Below are 19516 nucleotides of genomic sequence, written 5' to 3' on the forward strand. Positions count from 1 at the left end.
TTTCAGTCTTTTTAAAATATTTGCATTTTTTAAGGACTTTGTAGATGATGTTCAGGTATTAATGTTCTAATCTTCCAGTAATGCGCAATTATCAAGTGATATTTTTAAGTGTCAAGTTTCAACTTTAAATATTTTTTAACTCAAAAACATGACTTGCCGCTGGATGAATGAGTGCCCAACCACCGGACTTGGCAAGTTTTCTGGGAGAAACCTTGCTCTGTTCAATGAGAGTATTGATAGATATCAATAAATTTGAAAATGTGATTAAATGCAGTTACTCTGTACTGCTTAGTGTTACAAATCACACTTCTTTATGCGACAGCTCCTGTCCTAAAGAAGCAAATTACAAACAGGTGTGTTTTTGAAGAGCATCGTTTGTGCCATGATTGCTGCGTCAAGCAATAAAAGCTGTACAATTCCCTTAAAAAATTGTAAAAAATAGTTCTTATCATCATGTTTATTATCACAATACTGCCACAAAATACTGTGATAAAAATATAAGTCACCTCTGATCCAACACCTGTATATTTAACCAAAGAGGACGATTTGAATTGTACAGGCATCAGTGCTGCTAACCGGATTCAGACTACTTTCAACTTGATTGAGATTGACCAGTGAAACAATCCAATATTTTCCCAACAGCAGAAATTTTTTTTGGAGTGGTTGTTTGTCCTGGAAAAGTTGTTGTTCTCAGTTTCAGGCAAAGTATTTACAGAGAGGTCGGAGAAACCTGGAGAAAAGTCCAAGGGAAACCGCATCTTCTACGACACATAGTTCATAAACTTAACAAGAACAAGGATGAGTGTATCACAGCAAAGTTAAACGCATCGGCTGCTACGTCATCACTAGCCAAACCAATCCAATTAAAAATGTGAAAGTCAGATGTGAGCTTTATGATTATGTATATGGGAATATTTTACAGTGACTGAAGTCTCACTTTTGTAGCACATCATAGCTTCAGTACTTAATGTGAACAATCAGTGACCACTGCTGGCTGGAAGGCGACAAAACGTGTATTTTAATTGTTCTATGTTTTGCTGCATGAACAGTAAATGAAACTTGCCATAATCACCGGGTCCTCTGGAATCTGTTTTCCTAAATTATAATTTTTCCAGGTTTTTTTTTTCTAAATGCTACTTTCTCCTTTCTATTTCTTTTAACTCAAAAAGTATGTAAATGTGAAATGATGGGGAAAATAATTCCACAAATCTACAAAGAATTCCACATTTACTGTCATTCGTCTCTTACATACAGTATATGACCAAGAACTTTTCACAAGCTATTTCAAAATGATCATCTTTTTTTTAAAAAAAAAACAAAAGACTTTATCTACCTGCAAAATAGTATCACATTTCACATTTAAAAAAGAAAGTCTTCTTGTAAAAATGTTCTAGAGTTCAACACCAATATGCCACACAAAGATGCTAGCAAACCATAAAACCTTGTGCACACCTGCATAATGGACATCATTCCGATTTACTTCTTTGCCTCGTGTAAACGGTCGTCACAGCTCATGTGCTGCCGACAAAACGTATAGAAAAGATGTTCTCCTGGCTAATAAGTCACTGGGAAATCATTAATTTGTTTTGAGTATGTGAACTTGATGGCAGTATGAAATAACACAGATAATAGCCAAGGAATGAAAAAGACACATGTTTTGTACCAACAGACATTTACTGTCATTAATTTTTCACAAATTCCACTTTACACGGTTAAAAAGGAGGAGAAAGAATGAAGAAACTTATGAACTCCTACCTCATAAACTCGTACTGTATTTTCAGATGGACAAACATTGTCTTCTAAACATTGGACTAAGCCTAGATTTGTGTATTTTTTCATTTTTGGAGGATGTTGCTGTCCAATAGTTACCAATAGTTGTGTGGAGAGGAGAGCTGAGCTGACCCGTACCTAGCTAGGCAACAACAATTACAAGGGTTTGCAGTGGACAAAATACTTTAGAAACCTATATAGATTTTTAAAATGTATTTTCTACCCTCTTTGTTCGGGTTCCAATAAACATCTTCTTAATGATTTTAGATTTGCCCAAGTTTAGGCGAGTAGCGACTTCCTTGCAGCCATTCCCTGACGTGGGAGCTCTCTCCATTATATAATTGGTGCATTCTCTTCTTTGTCCCATTTTGAAATGAGAAACATCTCTTTTGGGGAACTGGGAAGTCCCAGAGTTCTTTCTGCGACCTGGTTTGGAGTCAAAAGATGAGGTCGACAGACATTGGAGGAATACCTTGAATTTTTCTAGCAAAGTCATTTCCATCACTGGTAATGTTAAGTGCAATTAGCAGCTACTGAAATAATGTTAGCTCCAGAATTATGGAGTTGAGGTGAAGTCAAATCCCACAGATGGGGTTATATTACCCAGAGGTCAACAAGTTGCCTGGAACCTCTGTCTCGGTGGGTTAGTTGGAAATCAGTCAATAAGATTCAAAGCCGAAAATATTGGGCCAAGAAAGAGATTGAAATTTTTCCTCCAGTAGAAACCTGTGGAGGGCCTGCCAACCTTTAAACACAACTCCCAAGTCTAAAGCTGTGTTTAATCATTCAGATTTTGAGGGGTTTTTTTTCTTCAGTCCGGCATTCTCCAAAACGAAACACTTGAGCGCTCTGTGCTCTTAGACACAATACAATACAAGTCCCCACTGCCAAGCGGATAGTGATTCGGTTAAGCAACACATGTTGAAATATTGAAACATCAGGTGGGTTTCTCAACGGGGCTATTTGGCATTCGCCCCCACCGCTATGCGTCCAACTTGATGACTTTAATGCTGGTAAACTTGAGGTCTGTTTTACACCACGGAGTTGAGTGGAAGCTGTTTATCACCTTAAATTACTATAAGTTCAAGACATGAACCTGATGTTTTACCCTTAATCGGACTTCATAAGCACTGTTGAATGAGGAGGTTTGTGTTGTTTCTAGTTTCTGCAGGCCTGCATATGCATTGGGGGGGGGAACTCTCAAAATAATTCATTTTTCAGCATTTTCTCCTTTGGGAGGTGAAGAAATTGAAGCAAGGCATTTTTAAAGGGTGACTAAGCTATGTGATTAAATCAAACTGTCCCAGCAAAATGCTGTTAGTCCAGTTAAGATCTGGGGCATCTGTGGTTAAAAGCCCTTGTGATCCAGCGTGGTATGTGAAAAATGCCCCCACTCAAGCCCGTCACAGCGACACAAAGAAGAAGAAAGAGGAGCAGGCAAATTGTTCACAGCTTATCACACACAGAAACCCACTGTTTGTCCAGGGCTTACTGATTGTGGGACTTTTGTTCTGCGTCTTTATTTCCACATCTGGACTAGGGGCTTTTCATTTTAAAAATGTAGTGTTTTTTGTTGTTGTTTGCTTTTCTTGGATTTTAGGATATCAAGAAGCCCACAGCTGTTTTTTTTTTCTTGTTTTTTTTTAAAGTCAGATGTTTGTCTTGGTTTTTGATTAGCAACAAATCTGAGCTGGTAGCAAAATAACTAGGATCGGGTCGCCATGGTGCGTCCAGTTCAACGTGTCTGCTATAAACCTAGCTTTAGCCTAGTTTAACTGTGCTGTTGAGATGAAGTCATGACCAGACCAGGTGCTGTTGACCTCTGACATGTAATCCATGCATAGAAAGAAACCAAAACAAATAAGTTCAGATATTAACTTGGGTGTAATAATGTAAAACAATAGAGAGAAAACGTATTGGACACACGTTGAACAGGAGGATGTAAAAGTTACATTTTGTCCCTGAACTGGGCCTTTTTAAAGGAACCACACACTCATCTGTCGTATTAGTGTCACATTATTGCTTATCCAGCATTTCAGTCAGTCATCCGCACAAAGAGCGTGTTGGCTCCATTTCCTCTGCCGCTCGCTCTCGCTAGCTGACCTCCATTACCGCCACGATTGTGAATGGAGCAGAGCAGGCCCGACCCAGTCAGTCCAAACAGGAAGAGAATATTCAATGGCAGCAGGGTGGAACAGTTCCTCCTGCTGCTGTCCAGTCACCACCCAACGTGTCGCCTCTCCTCCTCTTCCTCTGTCTGTCAGACGCCACCGCAGGGTGTTTGGCTCTGTTTTTTCCTGTGGACCGGTGTCTCTTGGATTGTTTTGTCGATGTTTCTTTTTTAAAGATGGCTCAACAAAAGAAATATGAAAGAGGAAACTCAGTCTTTTCAGCCATCGCTCTAAAATGTCAGGAAACAATGGCGTCAGGCTACCACAACACTTACTGAAAATGTTAAAGTGTATATTTTAATCTAATTGGTTTATTTTAAAGCAAGCCAGTAGTAAATATATGGCGTTCTATAAAATTAAATGGATGTTTTTTCCTATGGAACATAATTTCAACTTATTCACAAATGTTTGTGAATGTTTTTGTAGATCGTATCAAATATGTTAGTCGACAACCTTATTTTATCGATTGAGTTTTCTGTTTTTGAAGATTACATTTTTAGAAAGTCTGGGTAGTTTCCAGGTGTTTCCATAATTCTCTTTTTAAAGGTTTTATTGTCTCTGGTGGCCTTTGTTTGAAAGTAGCTTGACAGAAAATAGAATATTGAGACAGGTCGAAGACATGTGGCAAAGGTCATCAGGCCAGATATTGAACTTGTGACGTCTGCATCGAGGCATGAAGCCTCCATATGTAGGTTGTGCTTTAGCCCGGGTCTTCATAGCGATGTCATCATGATAGCAAACTACCATCATTTTTTAACAAGCGTGTTTAACAACTTCTACTCATTTTGACTTTAAATTCAAATCAACTCACAGAAGGAAAGGTTGAAAGAAAAGCCAGGGTTTTTTTTTTTTGATTATTTGTTTTGTTGTTTGTTTTTTAAGGAAGGAAGTGAGTGGAGAAAAAAAAACATGCTGAAATTGAAAAACAAATTTTGGATAAAACAAACGTGAACCTTTGTTTTGAAGCCATATCATCAGAAAACGCAGCTTGGGAGGCTCAAACACTGCTGACCTCTTGCTCTGTTTGCAAAGAGGCCAATTCAGGAGCACTACTCATTTTCCTTGGCATTAGTTGTCTGTGCCCAGTGCCTTTCAATGCATTTTAAGATACATTTGGTATTTGAAGTATTAAACTAAGTAGTCATAAGCGTCTTTAGCAGGGGGCTCAAGTATTAGTGGATTTCAGGTGTTTACAGGCGGCAGTGGTGCCTTAGCCCAACAATACCAGGGGTCCATCTTCCTCTGTCTTCTGATTTCTGAAAATATCTTCTGATTTCACGTTCTTACATTCCATTTGTGATTGGTGTCTGTTCCTTTTGCATTTTTGTGACCAGAAACATGTCCAAACAGAAAATTGTGTTTTTTCTGGACGGCAGATTAACACTGTGCTTTATGACGCGTAATTAGAAATGCCAAATGTTTTAGTCAGATTCACACGGAAACGGTCCGTCAGTTTTCTACTCTGGACGATGTGTGAGTGTAATCCGCCGTCTTCCTCACTACTTCTTCTTCAGATGGCCCTTTGTTTTTCAGCCCATCTCCTATCAACGCTTCTCGACTTTCGTGCCTTCTCCCAGCTGCAGACTACATACCAATCTGGCACGTTACATAATCTTTCTTTTTTTTTTTTTTTTTTTTGAAGGAGGAAATGTTTTTGAGGGGTAGTAGGAGGTAGGGGTGGCATGCCAGGCATCAAAATTACAAGAAAATCCAGGAAGCGAAACGAAAGGAAGCTTTTGATGACTTTTGTACATTTTCTTCCCTGACTTTCTAAGCCAAACCTTTCCAGACCTTTAAGATGAACTTCGGCCCACTGAGCATAGAAAGGCTTTCGACGTGTGATGCAACATTGTGTTTTTCTATAACAATGAGGCAAATGGGACGTGACTTTGGGGCGGGCGGCTCATCGTATGTTTGGGTGTTTGCACAGAGGACCCTGTCATAACATGTAATACCTTAAATATCTCTTTGCGCATGTTCCAATAATGAGGAAGAGCGGATGGACCGCACCATCTGGACTCCTGATTGCCATTTATGTGGCTTTGATTTCTGGGGTCAAGTCTGATCTGGGTCAGCAACGAGGCTTAAAAGTCAAGAATACTCTGGGAAATGTTTTCCAGAGGGGAAAACTCTTGGGATTGATGCATCTGTCTGCTGCTGCAGCTTGGGCATCTTTTGGTAGAAATTGCAGGCCAGCGTTTGGGATAAGTCGGCGGTTTGCGGCTCTCTGACTATTATGACAAGGGTGCAAAATGCGGCCTGGTTATTTTCAAAACGAGAAAGGGAGAGAGAGGGTGTCTGTCCAGATCGGAAATAGCTCAAATTCCTGCTTCCTGTGCCGAGGAATTTGAGCGAGACACATCTGTCGCCATGACGACCAGGGTCAGGAGACCCGCCCACATCCAGAGGGGGTGGAGGGACGGAGGGAGCGATGGAAAGAGGGCCTGACATGGTGGTTCTACTAAACCTGGACCTGATCAAAGTCAGATTACAGATTATGAAGGTTTGAATATTTCAGATGTAAAATTGGAAAGACGGAAGATGACAGAAAAACATGTTTTGGACGGTGCTTCACTGATGCACCCCGTTGACACGAAGAAAAGGATTTCACAGGAAACTAGTAGAGAACGCACTCGCATTGATAAGTTTGTTTATTAATCTTTTGCCTTCATTTCATCATTTGTTTAAGCAGGAATCTAGAAAATATTCTTGAAAGTCAAAGCCTCGATTCTGAGAGTTACATTTTTTGTGTGTGTTTGTGAATTGAGTTTTTAAATCATCACCATGTGATATTTATCACCATTGACACAGGATCAATATCAATCGATAAGACGTAGAATAGAATAATTGCACTGAACTCTGAACCACAACCGCTCAGTATTCTGGGAAATGTAGGTGGAGGAAAGGCTTTAGGTGTTCAACTTCTCACAGCGAGATAGAAAAGGTTTATTACTTAGCAACAACTTATTGAAAGAATATTTTTAAAGACAGAAATGAGGGTTTAATGAAAAGTGTTTAATCTGCTTAAAATTACTTTTAATCTGACATGACACTCACCAGACTACATATTCTATCTTATTAAAATGTTATAATCCTTTCATCAAGGAGACTTTTATAGCATGTGTTTTTGAAACACTTTTTATATATATATATATATTATCTCTTATTTTTTATATTTTCCCCAGAGTTTACTGAAGGAAACTTTTTCAGTTTCTCATCACAAAAACCATCGCCGCTTTTGTCTTCCGTATTTCTCCCTCTTCGATCTCAAACTCCCAACGTCTTTCTGACGGTCGGTCTGGTGCAACCTTTGAAACGTATCGCCAGAAAGCGCAGAGCAGACGTGGCTAAAAGAAAGGAAAAAAAAGAAAACACAGAGAAGAAAGGACAAAATGTGACAGCAACAGGGCGGCTCTGGCAGCCGACGCTCTCCTCGGGCCGCGCAGGAATGCAGCAAACACACACGCACTCACAGGAAGCGGCATATAAACACTGATGTGTGAGCGTGGTGAGCGTTGAGATTTAAAGGTGCATGCCAGCGTGGGAGAGGACGGTATTGCAGGGTCCAGTACACTCACACAATGTGGCACACACAGTTTACAGAAAGTACAGAAAGTGCACGACCTTGACGTTTCCTGGCTTTCTGAGCTCAGTGTGCCTACAATTGCTGTGCGAGCTGCGCTTTTAAACAATTTAGGTTGGATTTAGTTTCCTGCTGGCAACTGCAAGCTGCCAGCCTGACTGAGAAAAAGCAGAAAGTTGAGTCAGAAAAAGCATTCCTGGGGGAAGACGTGTCTCCAGGCATCACTCCCTTCATTGTCCAGAACAAAGAAAATCGATTCTTTTGTGTTCCTAGATAGCCCTCTAGTCACTTTGTTTCAGTTTTACAATAAAAATATATGCTTAGGCATATTTTTATGGATGTGTTCCCTGTGGATCAGCTGCTGCTATTCCTGCCTGTGGCCAGTAGGGGGACCTGAGCGACTTTGTCACATCAGCCAGGCATTGAAATGTGCCTGAAGTGAGATCATATGCCATTTGAGGGGATTTCCTCACCTGGGTGTGGCCCCACATTTCTTGCTGCCTAGCACTCTGCCTCTCTGTTTACTGTTGTTAAGCAGACATGAAAGCATCTCTGTGTTGGTTGCTCCCCATTCCCCACATTTCCAAAGATTCATGGTAAGCATCAACACAAGCATAGGATGGGTGTTTTATAGCAAAACACAGCAGAAACCCTAAACTTGTGTGCAAAAACGAGCATCTTTTTATGAATATTTTACTGTATATGCTTATTTTCATGTGTGGTTGAGTAGAGCTGTGCTAATAGGATGTATTATTTTGGGTCGACTTTGAAATCCTCAAATGTATAGTGTACTTAGATGCTGAAAAACTAAACGATAAACTCAAAATATTGTATTTTTTTCTTATTTTCAATATCACTGCTCTAAATGTCTCAGCCAGATCCTCTTGGATTCAAATTCAATTCGAAATCAAAATACTTTATTGATCCCAAAAGGAAATTAAATATCAGTTATCAAATATCAGACCAGGACTTAGAACAGGACCTGGTTCTTAAACCAAGCAAAACATTTGGATTTTTGTTTTGTTTTGTAACTCACAAAATAAGTACGATTACAAAAAGGCCTGCCTCAATAACACATTTTGATCGACAATAAATAGTCCCAGAAGTCATTGTAATAAACTATAATGTTCTTTTGAGAACATTTTCAAGTGATACATTGATAATGTCATAGAGATGGAAAAAAACATTTTCTCAAAGATCAATAAGCTTTTAATTGTAATGAACAAATTTCTCAATCATAAATGTTCTTGTGTTTGTTTTTGACAGGAAATGGCAGTGCGGGCACTGAAGCAGACTGGAAGCAGGAATATCGAAGCGGCCTTGGAGTACATCAGTAAAATGGGTTACCTTGACCCTCGCAACGAGCTCATTGTTAGGGTCATTAAGCAGACTTCACCAGGTACAAACACCACAGCACTCTGTTTCTCTTCACTACATCTGTTGACTACCTAAGTGAAGTTGGCCCCATCAGGCTTCTTCAAGTTAAACAAAATTGTTGTCAAACATTGTTCTGAATTTGTGCAGCAACAATTGTTTGCATTTTTTTAGAAACCAGCTCTATTCCCATATTAACAGAATCAAACTAAATTTAAGTTAGTTGTGCTATGTTTGTGCAGCTAAAATTTGTGCAGCATAGTTTGACATTAATTTTATTTAATTTGAAGAAGATGCAGGTCTGTTGTACTAGCTAACACTATTAACACTGCTGCTGAACAAGATGTAATGAAGGACGTTTCTCTTCCGCTGAAGGAAAAGCCGGCATGCCGAACGGGATGGACCACCGTCCCGCTTTAGAGGCTCAAGGAGAGGCCGGCGCCCTGCCTCCATATCATCAGATGGGGGCAGCAGGTTACGGCCCTGAGAGCGACCTGACCAGAGCCTACATGGGCGCTCCCCCTGTCATGAACTACATGATGCCCCCGTCGAGTGCGGCTCAGGGTCCCGCTATGGGCAACCCGATGGGCCGGCCTCCCAGTATGGGCAGCTATCCTCCGGTGATGCCCACCCAGAGCAACCCGGGCAGCGCCATGTACCCACCGGGCGCCCCGCAGAAGGCCTACCCCGGCAGCATGGAGCAGCACGGGCCCATGATGAGCTACAACCACCAGGGTCAGCCGCTGCAGCTCCAGCCGCAGCCACCGGGGGGACCCGTCCCAGGCCCGCACTATGAATACGCTCATGCCAGGCAGCACATGATGGAACCGGCCGGATACGGGGTCAAGAGGACCCCCTCCTTCCAGAACAAGATGCAACCGCCCCCAATGGGACCTCCAGACAACTACGTCAACATGCAGGCGAAAGGGGCAATGTCTCAGAACGGGACGGCGGGCGGAGGATACCCGGCCAACCTGTATCTGTCCACTCACTCCCACCCCCGCCAGGCCAGCCCCACATCCCACCAGGTCCACATGATGTCCCGGTCCCCCGGCGGCGTCCCACCAATGGGCCCTGAGTTCTCAGACCTGCCTCAGGGTATGATGACCCCCTCCAGAGCCAGCCTCAACCTGGACCTGTATGAGCACCATTGGGCCGGCCCCCCGGGTGCTGACGGGACACCAGGGGCCAGGCCTCCCCAGCCCCAGGGCCCGTTTAGAGGGGAAGTACGGGTTCCCAGCAGAACAAATTCCTTCAACAGCCGCTCCGCTGCTCCGAACGGCGTTAGACAGACCATAACTGCACCCCCGACTGCCGGGAAGCAGGACTCCTCTATGGGGCCTCCAAACACCATCACAGCTGTGACGTCCCCACCCATCCAACAGCCAGTCAAGAGCATCCGCGTGATGCGACCAGAACCCAAAACGGCGGTGGGTCCGTGCCATCCAGGTTGGATGACGGCTCAGGCGCCGGACGCGGCAGAACCCCTGCCCTACATGCCGGAGGAGACTTACCCGCTAGAGCCCGCCCAGGAGCCGCGTTGCCCCCCTCCACCGTACCCAAAGAGCCTGCTCATACCTGCAGGAGAGCCGGGGGTTCTGGAAGGAGGCGGAGCTAGCGGCCCAGATCTCAGCAACGCCACCGCCAGAGGCAGCCGCAGCAGCAGCGGGGGGAGCGGGAAGGCCGAGGACAGCCAGCAGGTCAAAGAGAAGACGAAGGCGGGCAAGGGAGAGAAAGCGGTGAAAGACAAGAAGCAGATCCAGACATCACCCGTTCCCGTCAGAAAGAACGGACGGGACGAGGAGAAGAGAGAGTCGCGCATCAAAACCTACTCGCCTTTCGCCTTCAAGTTCTACATGGAGCAGCACATCGAGAACGTGATGAAGACGTACCAGCAGAAATTCAACCGGAGGCTGCAGCTGGAACAGGAGATGTCCAAGGTGAGAAAACACATCCTCACTACCAGGACCCAACTCACGAGTAGTTTAGTTATCGATTTATCATGATTCAACTATTAATCTAAGATTTCTTGTGAGTTGTCACTATGTAAACAAAATTAATTGAATTGATTTGAGGGAAAAAATTACACTCTCCAGATTCTTCATTTAACCACAAAAGCCTTTTTATACAATGAAATACATACACTAAATGATGCAAATAAACACAAAATTCCTTTTCTAAACAACAAAATAAACATTTTATTGCCTCAAATGTAATAACACAGCATTGCTGAAATAAATCCTTCTAACATCAACATGTGAAAAGCTCAGCTTGGCTTAACATCAACACAGTGTAGGTCTGATCTGGGGATTTAGTTTTTAGATTAACCAGTTATTCACTGGGTAACAAAAGGTTCTTACTATGAGATTTTGTTTCTTAAGAATTTGATCCAGGTGAAGCTATCCAGAACAGAACAGATTCTGTTCTGGATACAGAACAGAACAGATTCTGTTCTGGATACAGAACAGAACAGATTCTGTTCTGGATAGCTGTTTCTGTTTCTCTTAAATGCAAAATCTATAAATTTTTTGTACAGTTTAGGCTTAGCAATCGTTCTGAATGTATTGTTCTTTAGAGTCTTCAAACTCCAGATTGCTAAATTAGTTGACTGTTATTTCAATAATTCATTATGATTAACCCGATTAATCGTGTCTGATCCACTTATAACACCGTTGAATCGATAAATATTAAAAATATTGATCAAATCTCTAAGTGCATGGATTGTCCCTCATAGTTTGGCTGAATCGTCATATTTCCGTTTTGGACGTTCTCTCCCCAGGCTGGCCTGTCGGAGTCAGAGCAGGAGCAGATGAGGAAGATGCTGAACCAAAAGGAGTCCAACTACAACCGACTACGCCGGGCCAAAATGGACAAGTCCATGTTCGTCAAAATCAAGACTCTCGGCATCGGCGCCTTCGGTGAAGTATGCCTTACGCGGAAAGTTGACACCGGTGCACTTTATGCCATGAAAACGCTGCGCAAGAAAGACGTCCTCAACCGCAACCAGGTGACTCAAAGCATCACATGACTGGACTTGCGCTCCGTTCCAACAATCTGACCCTACCAGCTTAGCTCACTGGTTTTAACTGGTTCCTGTTTTTTTTTTTTTTAGGTGGCCCATGTAAAAGCAGAGCGTGACATCCTGGCAGAAGCAGACAACGAGTGGGTGGTGCGCCTCTACTACTCCTTCCAGGACCGCGACAGCCTCTACTTTGTCATGGACTACATCCCCGGAGGAGACATGATGAGCCTCCTCATCCGGATGGGGGTCTTCCCCGAACACCTGGCGCGCTTCTACATCGCCGAGCTGACGCTGGCCATCGAGAGCGTCCACAAGATGGGTTTCATCCACCGCGACATCAAGCCCGACAACATCCTCATTGACTTGGACGGTCACATCAAGCTGACGGACTTCGGCCTCTGCACGGGCTTCCGTTGGACGCACAACTCCAAATACTACCAGAAAGGTTGGGCACCTTGGTTTGAGTTTGCTCTTCTTCTTTATCTTTTTTTGTGCAAGTGTTAGTCAGATTAAACCTGAGTGTATTTTATTTGCAGAGTTAAATGTATTATGCTATAACCCAAGCTCAAGGTTTTATTAAACTCTTTGATTTTGAGCACTTTCGATACCAAGTACACCAAGAAAGTCTTGCTTTTTCTCCACTAGTCTATACATTTCTTGAATTCAAAAATGTATGTTTCTGCTTAATACCTAAGCAACTACATTTTAGACTCCTGTTCTCCCAGGAGTCTAAAATTCTAATTCATCTCTTCATACTATAGAACCTGAATAATAGTTTACATACTTAAGATCAACATGAGATTCTTCTTCTTTTGCTCTTTTCTTTTGGTTTATTTTGTTTGTATTTCCTTTTAATTCCTGTAAAGCACTTTGTATTGCCTTGTTGCTGAAGATGTGCCGTATAAATAAATTACCTTTACATCTTTACAAATCTTCTCTCTCCAGGGAGTCACATCAGGCAGGACAGCATGGAGCCCAGCGACTCCTGGGACGACGTGTCCAACTGTCGCTGTGGCGACCGGCTGATGACGCTGGAGCAGCGCGCCAACCGGCAGCACCAGCGCTGCCTGGCCCACTCGTTGGTTGGAACGCCAAATTACATCGCCCCGGAGGTTCTGCTGCGCAAAGGTGGCCGATAACGCTTCTGTTGTTTCCATATGTTATTATTGAAGTGCACGTTTTGTTTTGTTTTTTGTTTGTTTTTTACCGTCCCATTTGTGTGCTTTTTGCAGGCTACACTCAGCTGTGTGACTGGTGGAGTGTGGGAGTGATTCTTTTTGAGATGTTGGTGGGACAACCACCTTTCCTCGCTCCAACACCTACAGAGACTCAGATTAAGGTCAGTGAGAAAAAAAAAAGCCGGATATTTATTTTTTTAGCAATTTATACATTCAGCTCAGACAGAAACTGAAGATTGGTGTAAAAAAACCATCCTATTATTCCTTTTCCTTCCTATTATTTTACGTATTTGTCACACTTGAGTGGTTCAGAGCATCAAACCAATTTAAACATCAGTCAAGAAAACACAAGTAAACCTAAAATGCAGCTTTTAAAATGAAAGGCTTTATTATTAAGAGAAAAAATATTGAAGCCTTCGTGGTCCTGTGTGAAAAAGTGATTAAAAACTGGAGCCGTTATGGAGAACATGGTTGAAATGCATCATGAAAAGCCTAATATAAAGCAGGCTTTACCATCAGCATGTAAGTCGTCATGCTGATGGTGAGTGTATGTAATGATTTACTGGTAATGTAGATCAAAGTCAAGTTACGTTTATCTTTATATCAGATTTCAGCATCAAGGCAGTTCAAAGTGCAAATATTACATTTTGTCAAATGCCATCATCAAGTTTTACACATCAAATATACTGATCAATGTTCCAGTTTTTAAGAAAACAAGCACTGGGTTTGAAAACGCAGAACCAGAGGAACCAGTGGGCCGGAAGGTTGAAACCACAGCAGCAGATTTTTAATGTAATGCTTGGATGAGTTTCTTTAGATCTTATTGAAACATTCGTCCTCTAATCCTGGAAATGTTCTTCAGGTGATAGAAGGCCGACTTTGTGACTGTCTTGATGTGTCTCTGAATGTTCAGATTTTATTCTTTTTAACTGAGCCATAACAGATTATAGTAAGCCTGACCTGCATCTTCACTTCTGCAGGTCATCAACTGGGAAAGCACCCTCCAGGTGCCGCCGCAGGTCAAGCTAAGCCCAGAGTCTGTGGATATCATCGGTCGACTGTGCTGCTCCGCCGAGGAGCGTCTGGGCGCCAACGGCTCCAGCGAGATCAAGGCCCATCCTTTCTTCTCAGAGGTAGACTTCTCCAGTAACCTGCGCCAACAGCCGGCTCCCTACCGGCCCAAGATCGCCCACCCCATGGACACGTCCAACTTTGACCCCGTGGAGGAGGAAGGGGGGCCCGGGGCGTGGAGTGACAGCGGCGACAGCACCCGGGCCCTGGACGTGCTCTGCTCTCCGCACGGCAAGCACCCAGAGCACGCCTTCTATGAGTTCACATTCCGGAGGTTCTTCGACGACAACGGCTGCCCCTTCCGCTACCCGAAGCCCCCCGAGGCCGACGCCTGCCTGAGCGTCCCCAGTTTGGGCCCGGAGGAGGGCGAGGAGACGGAGGAAGAGGAGGAAGTGGAAGACGACGAAGAGGAAGGAGAGGGAGGGGAGGGATGCGAGCCGGTGTACGTCTAGAGCCGTTTGCTCCTCACTGCCGCTGGAGGTGTGCATCGGTGTGGAGAGGCTGAACATGTCTGTGTAAAGCAGGAGCAGGATGAGAGGCACATCGCCCCCTAGTGGGCTGACTGCAAATCTCCTCCAATCTGGGACCAACTAACAGCAGAAAGATAGAAACCAAGAGGAAGCAGACGGGAGTTGAATATCATTATTATTATTATTGCTATTGTTATTATTCCTGGAGGACCGGTTTTCTGCGTCTGGTTCTCCCAGCGGTTTCCTGTCCCATTCCTTCCACCATCGGTCTTACGGATGATTGAAACACCTGGAGAACTGCTTCTTGTTCTGCTGCTTTGCACTCACGGCGATGTGACGGGTGGAACCAGTTTACGGACTGACTGCGTCTCTATCACAGCTTCTGCAAAATAAGCTAAAAAAGACGATGACTCACACGCACGGCCACGCTTACTCAGTATGACCCCCGGACGTACAGCGCTTCCTCATCTTGGGTTCATGAACCTTGACCTTTTTTTTTTTTTTTTTTTTCACTTTTTGCCATGTTGACAACCACAAACCTCAGTTTATTATTGGATTTTATGTGATTGACCAACTGAAAGTAGCACATAATTGTGAAGTGGAACGAAAGAGAATTTCAAATGAAAATCTGAAAAGTGTGGCACACATTTCTACTCACAACCAATGAGTTGAATCATTTTCGGTGCATGCTTACCAGCTGGAGACTTTGCTTCCCAGGAGAGCATCTGTTAACAACTTCATTTTATTTATTTTTTTGCCACAGATTCTTGATTGGGCTTACGTCCAGACTTTGACTGGGCCACTCCAACACATGAATAGGATTTAATGTAAACCAACGATTTGTGTTGCTTTCCCAGGGAATAATTTATTTTGTTTTCGGGTCGTCTACATGGTTTGTTCCCAGCTGAACTTTTGACTTGCCGGTCTTCCACACACTCAGGATTGCACTAGATTACATTTTAGGCGATCAAGAGTAAACGGGACTGAATACAAATGCACACCACACTTTTTAGATTCATTTGCAAATAAAAGGCATCCACTTCACAGTTTTGCCCAACTTTGTGTTGGTCCAACACGTAGTAACCATGGTAGTCTGTGTTGGTAACGTGACAAAAAATGTAAAAAGGTGTGAATACTCCGTGTTAGTGTTTTGATACTGTCTCTCACAAAGTGTCTGGGACAGGCTGTGCTCAACAAGCACAAAAAGGTGTTCAATGAAACTAAAGTGTTCTTCAGAGTGTTTAGCGCCATCTTGCGGATGTAGTTGAACCTGCCTCGTTTTGTGCCAAATTTAATTCAGGGAGTCTCCTCCTCGTCCTCCTGTTCTGACCGTGTCAAGGTTCAGCTCAGGTCGGTCTTGACTTTGCATTAGGTTTATAAACACCAAAGCAGATTTTGATCTATTCTGAAACACTGCAGTGATTTAAAAAGAATTTTTTAAAAAAAACAAAAATGTTCTATTTTTAGGTAAATTTTGTCAGCACTTATTGGGCCCGTTTTTCTCACTATGTTTGACATTTTCTTTATTTTTACAAGAAAACACGGGCCTGTTTCAACTAAGTACTTATAAACTGAAGCTCTGATATCCAAACAAAGTAAAAATGCACCAATCAGAGTTTTGTGGCCAATTTTTGACATAGTTTTTGTAAAAATCTATGTGAATCTACTTTTTTTGTGAAAGCTCTTACATAGGAAATGTTTTTTTATGTGTGTGTGGCCTTCCTGTTACGAGTGATCTTTATTTATACTGCAACATCACAGTCAGTGAGCGAGAGAAAGAGAGGGCTGTCTTAGAAAAACAGATGTTTACTGTTTTAAAATCAAGATTAAATTATTACAGTAGTGATATTTTTTGAAGTATTAGCACTTAGCCCGGGAAACCAAAAGGGCAGCAAATATTTCCAAATCCAGTTTATTGCAAGCCAGATAAGGTTGAAAGCTTCATGAGATAAAAACTGAGTGAACCATAAGTCATAGGAAATAATTTCCTTTTTAAATGGCTTCTTCGAAAACAGCTAGCTTTGAGTCTTCACTCAATAGCAACGTCCACACCGAAGGGTGTGGCGAAACCTCGGCACTTAAGTTTCTACCTACGTGTGCGGTTCTTGACGTCAGACGTTTTCTTTTCGCATGTTTAAAACTTTTCACCGAGGGTGAGGATATCGTCACGGCGACTTTAATTCGTCCGTCTGATCACGAAAGAACTAGAAAATATCGCGAAACATCCGAATATGAACCGAAAAACTAAAGGACTTTTTCACAAAGACGAAACAGAATTCCAGCTGCTTTGCAAAAAGCCAGCCCCCCTGCAGTTGTGTTGCATCTTAGCCGTCCTCCTGTCGTACGTTCGGAGGCGGCCATAAAAAAAATCGAACCAAACATGTGACAGTGTGACTATGTGCAATACAGAATGACATGTATATAGTTTTCTAAACACAAAATGCCATGTTAGAAGTTCAGAAATGTACAAATACCTTGATTTATATAAATATATAATTTTCTTTTTATCAGTTAGAAGATGCTGCTTATCATTGTGGTTAATATTATTTACATGACGTGTTCCATCTCCTGGTTCTGTTACAGTTTTAAAGAATGAGTGTTTGTGCTCTGGAAGTCTCTAGCCGGGTTTTGTGGCGCATGTGGCCACTCCACGACGAAGTAGGCGAATGTGATGATGATTATGATGATGACGATGATGATGATGACGGCGGTGGTGGGTGTTTGCAGAACATTGGCGGTTGGGCTTCTGGACTCCTTCGGCCGGGCTGGTCCCGACCGGCGGAGACCGGAGCGGTTCAGAGGAAGACGGAACCGAAACGTCAGATAAAAATGTGTTAATGCAGGTGGATTCAGTTATTTCATCCGTAAATGTTGCCTTCTCTCATACACAGAGCTCCAAAACGGTTCGACAAAACGTCCTGTTGTTTATCCCGAGACGTCAGCGTCGTCCGTCTAGAGTCGGAGTTCTGCTTCTCACCGTCTCCCGTCGTTTCGCTGTTTGACAATCACCAGATCAGCAGATGGTCTCTATGATGCTGAACTGACTTTTGAATTATTCATCTTAATCGGTTGAAACCAAACCGCTCCTAAAACTTTATTCTCGCGATTTTATTATCAGAAAGTCACAACCGTTCAAGTTCTTTTTCCTGGGTGACGGAAGCTGTGGGTTCAACGTGGCTCCGCACAAGAGTGTGTTGGTTTGTTTCTGCTTGACAATGTTTTTTATATCACTTTTTGTTCACGTAAATGTGTCTTCGTTTTTTTTTTTTTTTTTTTTTTCTATCCTAAGCAACACAATCTTAAGACTGCCTTGTTTTTTGTAGGGTTTTTTTTCTTCTTTTTGTCTCTTGTTTTTGCTGTGGGGAGTCTGACAGAGAGAGCGCGCTCTGTTTCACTGTGTTCACACCTTACCAAAAAAATCCCATGAAAACCACACAAGTGGTTCACATAACCTTTCACATGTGAAAGCACATATATATGTGATTTTGGACATTTTTGTGGTAAAATCACATGTGAAAATGTGGGAGTCACATGTGAAAACATGGGAGTCACATGTGAAAACATGGGAATCACGTGGGGGGGTTTCCACAAAATATTGCAAAATCGCACACAAACGTGAAATTTTGTGTGAACCACATATTCATTTTTATGTGGCACATGATTTTCAGATGTTATTTTTGCACGTAAAATTGATTAGATGTTTATCACACATTCAGTATAATCACCCAATCTTTACATGGCAAAAAAATCTGATCTTGTGTGGTGCACATGCGAGAAATATGTGACGTGTGCGATCCCATGTTGAGCAAACCATGGGTCACACAAACAAAACACTTCCTCACATGTGGAACATGTGAATTTCGTGGGATTTTTTTCGTAAGGGCACGCAACAAACATTCCTCTTCTTCTGATCCAGAACAAACAAGCCGACCAGCAGAACCCAGAGAATATAAGGAGCAAGGACAGAGAATTATAAGGACTGAAGTTAACGTTTCCATCCAATCCAATGCAGATTGAAACACCCAGATTGAGTCGTTCACTTATTTTTCTTCATCTTGACTTCATGTCGCTGCAACCAGACATGCGTAGGTGAAAAAGTGTGAGACCCAGGCTTTTATAAATTTGTCTTTTGCTTGATTTTTACATTTCATTCGATAGGCTAGCTACACAGCAGCAGCTATAACTTAATGTGAAATTACCAGGTTTGTTTTGATGAACGTGTTCAGCGCTAGTTTCAAACCGGACTGAAGCCGACTTCATGCATGTAAACGCCGCCGGCTGTGACAGACAGAAATGAAGCCAACTAATCAGAATTGTGTTTTAACAGTGATCAAAGGCTGGTGCTGCTCTGTCATTGTTCCCCAGTGCCGTCTGTTGTTCCGTCTTCGTTAACCCGGGCCGCCTTCCCTGTGGGCAAAGACGGCTTCAGAACAAGCGAACGCCACAAAGTGTGTGTCGTGTTTTCCTGGATGTGTGTGTTACAGAGTTACGACTGACAATCTCCAACTTACTTTGTCCTCTCATTTCCTTAAGGCTTTTATAAACCTTCAGTTTATATTTTTTACTCTAAAGCACTTAAGTTGTTTTGTTTTGTTTTTTTTTTGCCTCTCCTTTGTGTTTGATACAATCTTGTTACTCTTAAGATTTATATTTATACAGATATACATATTTTTGGTATCTTCTTATCCTCTTTTGTCTTTTTTCCCAAGTTTTGTGCTAATGTTGAAAAACCATGAACGCAGTATTCATGGATACATGTTGTAATTTTGACCTTTTTTTTTTTTTTTTACATTCAAGTATGAACTGAGAAATTGTAAAAATACTTTTAATGTCCTGGTGTGTAAAATGTATGTGTAAATTAAATTAACCAACTTGAA

General features: G+C 42.5%; 1 protein-coding gene across 1 annotated transcript in view; it reads left to right on the forward strand.

Moving 5' to 3' along the window:
* Nucleotides 1-19516, forward strand: part of lats2 (large tumor suppressor kinase 2) — a 28262-nt gene extending 8746 nt beyond the window's left edge. Inside the window, exons 3-9 of the mRNA XM_055031398.1 lie at nucleotides 8791-8923; nucleotides 9274-10838; nucleotides 11678-11905; nucleotides 12011-12365; nucleotides 12866-13048; nucleotides 13153-13259; nucleotides 14079-19516. Coding sequence (XP_054887373.1) covers nucleotides 8791-8923; nucleotides 9274-10838; nucleotides 11678-11905; nucleotides 12011-12365; nucleotides 12866-13048; nucleotides 13153-13259; nucleotides 14079-14621 — 3114 coding nt within the window. The 3' untranslated portion in view covers nucleotides 14622-19516. The remainder of the gene's footprint in view (nucleotides 1-8790; nucleotides 8924-9273; nucleotides 10839-11677; nucleotides 11906-12010; nucleotides 12366-12865; nucleotides 13049-13152; nucleotides 13260-14078) is intronic.

The sequence above is a fragment of the Poeciliopsis prolifica genome, unplaced genomic scaffold (assembly GCF_027474105.1).
Source record: "Poeciliopsis prolifica strain line A6 unplaced genomic scaffold, Auburn_PproV2 SCAFFOLD007, whole genome shotgun sequence".
NCBI classification, from domain to species: domain Eukaryota; kingdom Metazoa; phylum Chordata; class Actinopteri; order Cyprinodontiformes; family Poeciliidae; genus Poeciliopsis; species Poeciliopsis prolifica.